The 12,541-nt window shown below is 40.6% G+C and overlaps 1 protein-coding gene across 1 annotated transcript in view; it reads right to left on the minus strand.

Moving 5' to 3' along the window:
- Positions 1–12,541, minus strand: part of LOC117466834 (inactive dipeptidyl peptidase 10-like) — a 104,203-nt gene that overhangs the window by 84,703 nt on the left and 6,959 nt on the right. The window contains exons 2-3 of the mRNA XM_034110310.1: positions 5,218–5,348; positions 3,173–3,284 (exon numbers count right to left, since the gene is read on the minus strand). Coding sequence (XP_033966201.1) covers positions 3,173–3,284; positions 5,218–5,348 — 243 coding nt within the window. The remainder of the gene's footprint in view (positions 1–3,172; positions 3,285–5,217; positions 5,349–12,541) is intronic.

The raw sequence follows: 12,541 nt of genomic DNA on the forward strand, positions 1-12,541 counted from the left end.
GAAACACCCCAAAGCATAACGTTTCCACCCCCATGCCTGACGGATGGTGTTCTGGGGTTATAGTCAGCATCTCTCTTCCTCCAAACACAGCGGGTCTAGTTGATGCCAAAGATCAATATTTGTGTCTCAACTGACGACATCATCTTCTCCCAAGCCTTCTCTGAGTCATTCAGATGTTCATTGTCAAACCTCAGACGGGCCTTTCATGTTCTTCTTGAGCAGGGGGGGCCTTCAGGCACTGCAGGATTTGATCCATTATGGTGTAGTGTGTTCCCAATAGTTGTATTGGTGCCTGTGGTCCCAGCTGCCTTGAGATCGTTAACAAGTTCCTCCTGTGTAGTTATTGGCTGATCCCTCACCTTTCTCATGATCATCAAACCCCACGGGGTGAGTTCTTGTGTGGAGCCCCAGATCAAGGGCGACTGATGGTCATTTTCTTTTTCTTCCATTTAGAAACACACACATTATTCTTCTGAATAATGGCACCAACAGTTGTCTCCTTCTCACAATCCAGTCTCACGGCATGTTGTGTTATAGTCACGACATGTAATCTATTGATTCGTGTTCACCAACACGATTTCCCCCTTTTTCTCGTGTCACACAGAACGATTTTAAAAGCAATGTATTTATATTGGTAGTATGTTTCGTGCCTGCGTCTTTTTGTCCGGTCGGGTCTGAGAACACCGGAAGCTGTGTGGTTCATAAAAACATGTTCTTACTCAATATCAAGCCACGATTATTGTTTTTATTTTAAATCGTATAATGTAGGAGCTTTTTTGCCGTCAGTGAGGAAAATAAATGGCTCAGAGCCTCAGGATACTGACTGTATTTTTTAAATCTTTTTTTCCTTCTGATTTGTTATTATTTTCGAAATAACACACTGTTATTTACTCACCAATAACACACAATTATCCTTGTTTTTATTTATTTGTTTAATTCGTAATCTCGGGCTTTGTTGGCGTCCGTCAGGAACTGAATTTCAAAATAAAAATAAGTTTTCTTTTTAATATTGGTGAACACGAATCAATAGATTACATGTTGTGACTATAACACGAAATGCCGTGAGATTGGGTTGCTTCTCACCAAGCTGCTTGCTGATGGTTTTGTAGCCAATCCCAGCCTTGTGCAGGTCAACAATCTGGTCCCTGAGGTCTCTAGACAGCTCTTTAGTCTGGCCCATGGTGGAGAGGTTGAAATCTGATTGATTGATTGATTCTTTGGACAGGTGTTTTTTATACAGGTAACAAGTTGATATGAGGAGTACTTTTTTAAAGGAAAAGGACTTATGTAACCGGTCTGTGGGAGCCAGAATCCTTGTTTGTTGCAAGGGGATCACATTCTTATTTCCCACAGTTAAATGCAAATAAACGTTTATCTTTTATATAATGTACATTTCTGGATTTTCTTTTTGATAATCTTACTTTCACTGTTTATATCATCATCATCTTTATTTAAAGAGACTCTTGGTCCATTATTACAAAACATACAACACTCAAATACAAACTAAAAAAAGGCAGCCATACCAATGTTTCCACAGAGGTGACTGGTATCGTACAGCACTGAGACACGGATTTGAAAGCAGCATAATGACAGAGTTATGAGAAACATTCAATCGACAGATGAATTTGTACATCAGACCTCTCAAAAGAGCATGGAACGTGTTGACTCGTGCATTACAGAACATTTCACTTGCACTGCACCACCTTGGTTTTCTAAGCAGTATACGCAAACAGTCATTATATGCAACCTGGAGCTTCCGGAGGCTCGCCTTCTTATACTTGACCCACAAGGGGGCAGTATAGAGAGGAGTGCAATACGCTCTAAAGAGGTTCACCTTAACCTTATCTGAACACCAAGAGAATTTTCTAGCCAACATGTTGGCTTGTATATATAAGACACGCCGCTGTCTATACATGTCATCATCATCAGCCATTTCATCTGTGATGATGTGTCCCAGATACTTCGTGTTACAGCAAACAGACAGCACCTGTCCTGACAGATAGAATGTTGGAAAACAAAGGTTCTTATCCCCTGTTGCTCTACAGATCATTACAGCGCTCTTCTTAGCATTGTATTTAACGTCAAATTTGACTCCGTAATCAGAACAAACATTTAGCAACTGTTGAAAACCAGCACTGCTAGGAGAAACAATTGCCAGATCATCGGCATACATAAGATGGTTTACAATCACATTACCAATCACACACCCTGTTTTACAGACACTTAAATCATCCGATAGATCATTCATATAGATATTAAAAAGGCTCGGTGAGAGGAGCCCCCCCTGGCGGACTCCATTACCAACACCAAATGGCGCCGAGACTGCATTCCCCCATTTGATCCGCATGCTCTGGTTGGCATACCAATAAGCCAGGATCCTAATTATACTGTTAGGCACACCTCTTTGTCTCAATTTTAAAAACAGTTTATGATGGTTAACTCGGTCAAAAGCCTTCGAGGCATCAATGAAACCAATCAGAACAGTGGAATTCTGTCTTCTATATGTTTCTACCATTTCCTTCAAAGCATAGATGCATAGCTCAGTACCATGCTTAGCCTTGAAGCCAAACTGGTTATCTGAGGTACATAAATAAGAACATAGTCTATCCAACAAAATTCTTTCCAGGACTTTGGATAACACACTGGCCAGAGCAATTGGTCTATAGTTATCCAAGCTCCCTACCTTGCCCGCTTTGTCCTTAATGACAGGGACCAAGGTAACCGTCAACATGGAGTCTGGCAACATACCATGAGTCATGAGGCCGGTAAAACAAATGGCAAGAAGAACTGCAACCTTCGGGCTTGCCAGTTTAAGGTGCTCTGCAGTGATTCGGTCAGAGCCGCATGCTTTGTTATCAGCTAGCTGTTCAATTGCTCGATAAACCTCTTTAGCTGTGATTCCCACTGTGTCACTTTTCACAACACTACCAACTTTGTAGGGGTCACTTTTAACACAATTAAGTATAGTATAGTAGAGTATATAAACCTACCATTACAATTATAGACCTTCAATTTATTTGTAAGTGGGCAAACTTACAAAATCTGCAGGGGATCAAATACTTATTTCCTCCACTGTAAGTAGCTCTACTGCAAATGGCCAAAGCTTAATTTGGACTGGAATAAAAAGCGTGTTGCTCTGCACTGTGAGTGATGGGCGTGCAGGGAGCCTCACCATTAGACAGCAGCACGATGGAGAGCCCGATGAGAGAGAGCACCCCCGCGATGACCAGCAGAGAGATCCCGATGCCCTTCCAGTTATTATCTGACCCGATCGGCCCTGTGTCCTACACAGCAAGGGGAACAACGCATGTCAATACTGTTGAATCATATTTTAATAATGCTCAAAGAAGAATACACAAGAATGCATTTGGAGGGTTTTAACCTGAGAAGCCCCAAGCCTGTTTTTCAGGTCTCAGGCTCGAAAATGACATGCCCAGAACAAATGACTATATCTTCCCTTCTGAAATTAATAATCTTTTTTCTCAAAGTAATGATAAACTTGTGAGTTGGATGCAGAAGAGTCAGAATCAATATAGATGTTTTTATTTTAAAGTAAATCCATATTGAACATAGTAACAAAATGTAAATTATAGTTTCCGTCCAAAAATAAAACATGACTTATAGTGAAACCACCCTTGAATGATGGGATGGTAGACTAAAAGCTTTAGGAATCAAAACTATAACATATAATAAGTACCCTGTTTCAAGATTGATGCAAAACAAGTTACATTTGACCTTTTTAGAGAGATTTAGAAAAAGAAAAAACCCACCTCTGGGGTCATTTGGGTGGATTTGACCTATCTCTGGCACCCATCGGTCAATGTTGGTGATTGACATCTATTTTGAACCGTTAGAGCCAATATAATCAAAAAAGGGGGGGGGGTTCCTAAATCCATCTAAACATTACCATTGGTGAATGAGAGTGATGCGCAGCCAGCATGCCCAAACCGGAAGCTCTCTTACACTCTATATGGAAAGTACGTTTATTGACATCTATGTTATGATGGGTTATCAGTAATCCTTTCAAAGTGGCACAGAGACATTGGATTAACCTTCAGCAGCGTGTGTATGCGTTGTAATGCCCTTGAACACAACTTTTGATTAGAAAACAGCAAAGGTAAGACGTATTTGCCGTTTTGGACCTCATCATCATTTCTCATAAAAAGCTTATTTTTTCATCTTTACTTCTTTTATTTTATTCAACCTCTTTCAGATTGAAGCGACTCACTGCCCGGGTTTGAAAGTCGTGTTTATTTTTCTACTTCTTCTATCAAAGTATTCAGTGTGGTTGTATTGAACACAAACAGGAAGTTAACAAAGTGCTGCAGATGTGTTTGTGTTTGTTGGTCCTTCAGTTTCTTCAAGGTTCACCACCCAGTGAGCTGAGGCGCATGTGAAAGCAGCTTGAGGTCAGTCTGAGGGATCAATACTCTAATTTACTGAGCATTGGCCTCCAATAAAAATGTTTACATCTGGGACAAGCTTAATGTTTCAGGAAATCCAGCCGACAGAGCAGAGTGATGGATGCAGTCACTGTTTCTGTGAATGAGATGATGATTGTGAAGCGTACAGTGGTATCAGTCAAAATACATGCAACTCCTCTTCAGTATCTATAGAGACTCCTAAAGCCCCGATGCAGGCTGACATCAGACACTTCTTGCCTTTATATACTTCCTCATCCTTTGTAGCCCACAGACCTCAATACTGTATTTGTATTGAAAAAAAGGAACATTTGAATACAGATTTTCGTTAAGACTCTAAATCCCAATGTTAATCGTCAATTATAAAGACATATGTTTACAAAATGTCTCACAAATCTATGTTACTATAGTATTTGTACTGACTGTTACTTCACGTCAGACTGTATCATCATTGTAGGTGCAACACACGCATTATCTCAGAGAATTAATGAGAAATATTTCTGACATGTTATAATGCTGCCTCCTCATTTTACATGTGCCCTTTATCTGTGGTTGTAAAACCTTATCAATGCAGCATTTCTGATGTGATGAAGGTTATACAACACACACACCACCAATAGGTTTTGGTTACACCTTAAATGTGTAAATAATTGTCCTTTAAAATGTAACATGGCTTTTCATGAACACTTTCTGTTGTTCCAAAAAGTTATTAAAAGACCGAGAATGTACCTTATAAAGTGGTATTGACCCTGAAAGGTAACACCTGGAGCCAACACAGATCAGACCCAGGACACACCTCTTGTTCTCTCTGTGTTCTCTCTGTGTTCTCTGTGTTCTCCCTGTTCTCTCTGTTCTCTGTGTTCTCTCTGTTCTCTGTGTTCTCTGTGTTCTCCCTGTTCTCTGTGTTCTCTCTGTGTTCTCTGTGTTCTCAACCCAGTCTCATAAAACAACATGTAATAACTACGTAGGACGTAGTATTTCTACAAAAACGCCTCTGAAATTGTAAGATCCCTACGTTTTTGTTCACCATTCATTCCGATGGCTGGCGTCTATGTCACGTGATCTTCAAATTTCTCCCTGCAGAAAAAAAAAACATGGCCGAACTTCGTTTTATTCTCGGTGTAAAATGCCTATTTAAAAGTTAGTTTGGCCATTAAAATGCGTTTTGATGTCATTTGATGCGAGAAATATGAATTGTTATTTCAGATGATGTGTGCAGTGGATGTACATGATCTTTAGTTTGCTAGTTATTACGAAGATTACTTCAGGAAATTGTGTCCATTCAACGTTTTCATTGTTACCAAGGTGGTTGCTAGGGACGCTGCTATCGATATTATTTCTGTTATGTTGTGTAACAGTTTAATGGTGTTATCTTTATTGCTACCCCCTTTCCCGTCAATGTATAGTGTTGGTCCACAGCGCAAACATATTAGTTTAACAAAATCCGCATCTAAAATTGTGGCATAGATACGTTATTTTCCCCTGTGCAATTCCAGTCTCACATCTCACAGCACATCGTCATTAACAAATACCGGAAACAGACCGAAAACACTTTATTCCGAGTGTGCTTGCTTTTCTCTTTGAAAGTCATCACATAACGGCATTGTAATACACGGTTCGGCTGCTTTCAATATTACATATCTGCCGTAGTTCTGTATTTATAGAGCCCTGATGAGAAGACTTCTAGACAAACATGAGGAACTGAAAACGTGACGTGGATCATAAATATATCAGCCATTAAACAACATCTTACATTTCTTTTCACACAATACGTCTCCTTGCAGTATCAACACTAATTCGGCTTTTATATTTGATCCAATTGGTAGATAGGCTGTATTTACACCATAAAGGTGCACAGCTGATATAAAGGGACACCTGGTGGTTAAAGCATGTTATTGAATTTAATTATTTTTATTATTAGATATTAATACGATCCCTATAAAGTATATTCATTACTCGTTATTCTCTACTAATAGTTAATTAAAGACGGTATATAATGACTATTTTGCACATCCCTTTCAAGATTTCAAGATTTTCTAAGGTTTATTGACATATCATATACACAAACGGTGTAGTTATGCAATGAATGAAAAACGTTGTGTATACCAGCAATGTTAACTATGTTGAAGCACTTATTTTAACTGATATTATACATATGTATTATACTCTTATATAAGATGTATGTAGATAGTATAAGAAATGTGCAGAATACGACAGTTTAATGGTGGAGGTATACACACATATTGAAAGATGTCTTGTAATGCACTGTTGAGGAACCTGCGACCAAAGTATTTCATCTCCGGCCTTGTCAGGTATTGAACAATCAATAAATAAAGTGGGGGTGGACTCGTTCAAATCCAGTTGTGGACAGTCTGCCGTGGTTCCATCCCATTTCAAGTGCTGTCTGACGCTCGGCGTAATCCTCGCAGCACACTCTCCAATCACAGAGCTTGAGGACTATCACGGGGTTTGTCAAGCGAAGCGGAGAGAATACTTACTTCCGTGTGTAACATTCTCTAAAGCAACTACTCTGAGCTGCTCCGACCCTCGGTCCTGACGGACTCCAACTTGTGTTTATTAATCAAACAAACAAATAAACACAAGGATAATGATGTGTTATTGTTGAGTAAATGGAGAATTGCACAGGGGAAAATAACGTAGATCTATGACACAATTTTAGATGCGGATTTTGTTAAACTAATACGTTTGCGCTGTGGACCAACACTATACTTTGACGGGGAAGGGGGTAGCAATAAATATAACACCATTAAACAGTTACACAACATAACAGAAATAATATCGATAGCAGCGTCCCTAGCAACCACCTTGGTGACAATGAAAACGTTGTATAGACACCATTTCCTGAAGTCATCTTTGTAATAACTAGCAAACTAAAGATCATGTACATCCACTGCACACATCATCTGAAATAACAACTCATATTTCTCGCATAAAATGACATCAAAACGCATTTTAATGGCCAAAGTCACTTTAAATAGGCATTTTACACCGAGAATAAAACGAAGTTCGGCCATGTTTTTTTTTCTGCAGGGAGAAATGTGAAGATCACGTGACATAGACGCCAGCCATTGGAATGAATGGTGAACAAAAACGTAGGGATCTTACAATTTCAGAGGCGTTTTCGTAGAAATACTACGTCCTACGTTGTGGACCAACGTAGTTATTACACGTTTTTTTGTGAGACTGGGTTGGCGTTCTCCGTGTTCTCTGTGTTCTCTGTGTTCTCCGTGTTCTCCGTGTTCTCTCTGTGTTCTCTCTGTGTTCTCCGTGTTCTCTGTGTTCTCTCTGTGTTCTCTCTGTGTTCTCTCTGTTCTCTGTGTTCTCCGTGTTCTCTCTGTGTTCTCTCTGTGTTCTCCGTGTTCTCTGTGTTCTCTCTGTGTTCTCTCTGTGTTCTCCGTGTTCTCTGTGTTCTCTCTGTGTTCTCTGTGTTCTCTGTGTTCCTGTGTTCTCTGTGTTAAACTGAACCCAGAGGCTGGAGGAGTCGTCGCTCCTCTTACTGTTGAACCTGATAAAAGCTCCGGTGTAAACGGGCCAGAACAATTCTCTGAAGACGAAGCACATTCCTCGACGTACATCAAGCTCTTTATCTTCCTGACATCTATTGTGCATTCTAATTTCATTTGCAGTGACAGAGCGGCGTTATGAACAAATCTATCTGGCTTACAGAGCCTCGAGCTGCTTACAACCCGTCTGCGCATTTATGGGTCTATTTGCTTCCCAAGGCTTGTCATTGGGAAGAGGATTCACATATCAATATCCTGGAGCCTTGCCAACTATACCCCCCCCCCCCCCCAGTTACTTTGCTGCAGCTCTATAGCCTCACACCTCGTCCCTGCAGCTTTTCATTTGAATTATTGATGTCACTTTCAAAACAGAAGACGTTTCCTTCAGTTCGGATTCAACATTGTTCTGTTTGTGTTGCCTTCGTTCAGCCTCATTAAGCAGAGCAACATTATTTCCCGTTGTGATTTCAGGAATCAGTGAAAATGTTCCATGATGGGTTGTTCAAACAATGCCATGTATTCATTTTAAAGAGATTGCCGCTAAATAAATCTAATAATATAAATATAGAGGAGCCAGCATCCACTTCCTAACCAGGTATGAACCAAACCACCTCAGGTCAAATTATAGGTTGAGTCTGTACAATTCATCTGAGGATAACTTACTAACACTTAAAAAAGCCTAAAATAAGCCCATCAGTTTTACTAAAAAAGCGTTATGACATTCATTCCTTTAGACTTTTACCAATCGGCAGTGAATGTTTAACCAGCCCACCCATGTTATTAAGCTGAGAAGGGGATACTAGAGGTAAGAAGTATTTTAAAACCAAATTACGACATTTATTTATAACCACTGGGTATAGTGGAACAAGTGTGTTTACAAAGCTGACGTACAGTATTCAATCTAACAACATTGTTATTTTGAAACTTCTGTGGTACAGCTAAAATAAATACCTTAGTAATGTGTGTTAAATTATGATGCACATTTGGTTGAGGTTATTAGGTAATCTCTTAAATCACTGCCAGGGTTTCATGCATACAGTACAGCTCACTTTCTCTCTTCCTCAGCAAATGATGCTTTCAACACATTGTGTTCACTGTACTCTGGTGTTTCAGTACATCACACACACAGTATATAATAAAGTCTTTTCACACAAGCCACAATAGCTCCTTTCTAGCAAAAATACGTCTTCCATCAGATATGGATGTTTTGAGTTACTAAAAACCTTCTCCATAACATTTACAGTAAAACAACGTAAAATATGTATTTGTCTTATTCAGCTCTTGGTTTTACATTGCATCGCTGAGACTGCATCCACTTTCACGTACATGTCTTGAACAGTGGTTATTTTGGTAGAAGCAGGCAAACATTAAGCATACCAATACATCATGCAGTGTAGTTGGAATTTTCCTGCAAAATGTTAATAATATAATTAATGATAATCACTTTGACTGTGCACTACCTCAAACCAGTTTGCTACTGCCTTTGAAGTGTATGTTGTATCACATCAAATACATGTATTACAACCGTGCCAAGTTGTGGCAACACAGACAATTATTGTGTTTAACTTAATTAAATCAGTTTGAATTGACACCACTAAATTATAAAAGCTAGAAGGCACATTAATGGAGAACATCCATAACTTTAAGTAAATCCATCCTCAGCTCTATTTGTGAGCTTCAACATGAGTTGTGTTTCTGTCTGTAGTTCAGCCTGAGGTGCTCTCTATGGTGCATACAGTCGCTCTCCACTGCACACTTCATGTCTATGGCAAGCCCACAATCACAGCATGCAGTCCTCTCACCAAGGACACAGCGATGACAGCTTCTGCTGGTAGCATGTTCCACTCTGATTGTTCTGGGAAATAATGAGTATTTCAGGGTGTCACTAAAAGCGGATATCCTCTGAAAGTTCAAGGAGTAAGCTTTGCTGGTCATACTTTTAACAGGCCCGGTCAGATCACCCTGTAGGTCTTCTTGGTCAACTCCATTATCAATAGGCCGTTAGAGCAAGCTGTTATCCGGGGATAACTGCACTGTGGATGCCACGTGTGATGGCAGGTTATTGATATAGCATATGAAGAGCAATGGGCCCAGCACAGTGCCTTGTGGGGGTCAACGTGAATGGTACTTGATTTCAACCCTTCTACAACCACTTGTTGGCTACTTTGCATAAGAAACGTGGTGGTCCAGGTAAATATTCGGCCGGATATACCCATGTGGGCCAGTTTCTGTAACAGGCGCTTATGTGGGACCGTGAAATCAAGGATGGCCACATCGACTTGTATTTTCTGCTCATGTTATTTTGCCTAGTCATGCATTTTGACCAAGAGTTGAGTTTCACTTGAATGGTTTGTGGAAATCCATGCTGGAACGGGGTAAGGATACTATGCTCTTCCAGGTGATTCAGCAGGTGATTACAGGTGTGTTCCAGGAGTTTACAACATATACCGTCAGGGAAACTGGTCTGTAGTTTGCGGCTGTGTGCCGGTCCCCTTTCTTGAAAACAGGCTTAACATTTTCCTGGAGCCAGTCATCGGGTAGATTTCCTGTTAGCAGTGACTGGGTGAAAATGCACTGAAGCAGTGGGCCTAGTTGGGGGGCTGGCATTTTGAGTAGACGATTGGGTAGACCGTCTGGGCCGCTAGCCTTTGGGTCACTCCTTCATTGTTGATGATGATCACTTCTTCTGTGTGCAGGGCTGGATCTCCCGATGTGGGGGATTGGCTACCATCATCCTATGTGAATACAGATTTTAATTGTTTGTTGATTAGTTCTGCCTTGTCTTTGCTGCTACTGTAGAGGTCTTCACCCTCTCGAATAGGGGAGATTGTTGTCCGCTCCACTCTTTGACATACTTCCTGAATAGTCTAGTGCTGTATTTTCCTTTTTTATTTGGCATTTCATGCAGTGAGTGAGCCAGGGAAGGTTGTGTGGTGTGGCAGTGGACTTGGTTGGGATATGCTTATCCATCTGGGAAAATAGTTTGTATTGGAACCTGGGTCCCACTCACAGTGAGGAAAAAGCTAGCTGATTGGCTAATGAAGAGGGAAGTGTTCATGCTGGCGCGTATGGTTAAACCATGTCCTGGATGTAGGCAGGGCCTGATCCATTTCGTTTGGAGAAATGTCGAGGCTGCACATGTGTAGTTTCTGCGGTCTTAAAATCCCCACAATGCTTTGCGCACGGACCAATTTCCCCAAATCTGTGGCGGAAAATGTAAGGCGGGGCCTCTCATATGACGCACAGCTGCACACTTGCTCGCCTGTTCCACTCTTCGTTTTCTGAATGCTAGGAAGTCTTCTTGCCTCGTTTCTGAAGCAAGACGCTCGGAAGACATGTGCTACCAAGCACGCGTACTCGAGATTGAGAAACAGCCCCAGTGTCCTGAAGCGGTATCAGGCAGCCACTGGCAGCCATTGAAGGGACGAGTGGAGTAATATGCTGGTTTGAAACTACAGTTCCCATATATGAAGGGGAACAAGAGATGTAAAATAAGTATACTGCCTAGAACTTTTACTAACCTATAACCTATATGTTGTCATCTTTTTACACATTAGAACCAAGTATGTAGAATTAGATATTAGCAGCTGCTGTTTGTTATGTACCCATGTATGTACAGAAAGTATGAGTCACGCTGAATCCAACAATATGTCTTCCCAGTGGCGAACCGTGTCTATCACAACCCCCACCCCACCCCACCCCCCGGCGTTATAATGTCCGTCTTTTCACTAAATTGTCATCTTGAAAAGGGTACTCACAACAATTCCGCAACAACTTCATCTTCACCTGTTGCATTTGCTATTGCAACGTTAAAAACAATAAAACGGCATGAATTGCTTCGTCGCATTCATCTAGATCAGGGATGGGCAACTTGGATGGTGGTGGGGGCCACATATTGTATGCACTGGCCACCAGGGGGCCACAGATTAACTTGGAACACACACACACACACAAATTCCATGTATTATATGTAGAGCCGGGACTCGATTTAAAAAAGTAATCTAATTAATTAGAGGCTTTGTAATTAATTAATCAAAATTAATCGCATTTTTAATCAAATATACATATTTGACCTGAGAACAGTGAGAAGCAATTTTCACATGGATTTTACTCCAAGTGGTCTACAATCCAAGTGCATGACATTAAGGATTTTGCCCTATGGGCCATCTAAGCTAATTTACAGATGGCCCTGAGCCCAATAGAGATTGCCCTGAAAAATGCACGCGGACGAAATGGCACGAAAGGTTTGGGGGGCCTCCGTCCCCCTAGAACATTTTGATTTTTGTAGGTCTTAGATGCTGTCTGGTGCATTCTCTAGACTGAATTATAAGATGAACCACCACAATATTATATTGTACAATTTCAATTGTATTCTTCATTTCACTTGTTTGTTTGTTCTTGTTTTTGTTTGCTCGCTTGCATGCCCTGCATAGCTATAAGAAAGACTTAAGTTGTTGGTCAAAACACTTTCCATCTGATGAAGGCAAATGCCTTCCCAGATGGAAAAAATTAGAAAACATTACATTCAGTTATAACTGCCAAAACAAACATTATTTACACTATTATGGCCCCTGTTAAAAATGTTTGTAATGTTAA

Source organism: Pseudochaenichthys georgianus, chromosome 21, assembly GCF_902827115.2.
Source record: "Pseudochaenichthys georgianus chromosome 21, fPseGeo1.2, whole genome shotgun sequence".
NCBI classification, from domain to species: domain Eukaryota; kingdom Metazoa; phylum Chordata; class Actinopteri; order Perciformes; family Channichthyidae; genus Pseudochaenichthys; species Pseudochaenichthys georgianus.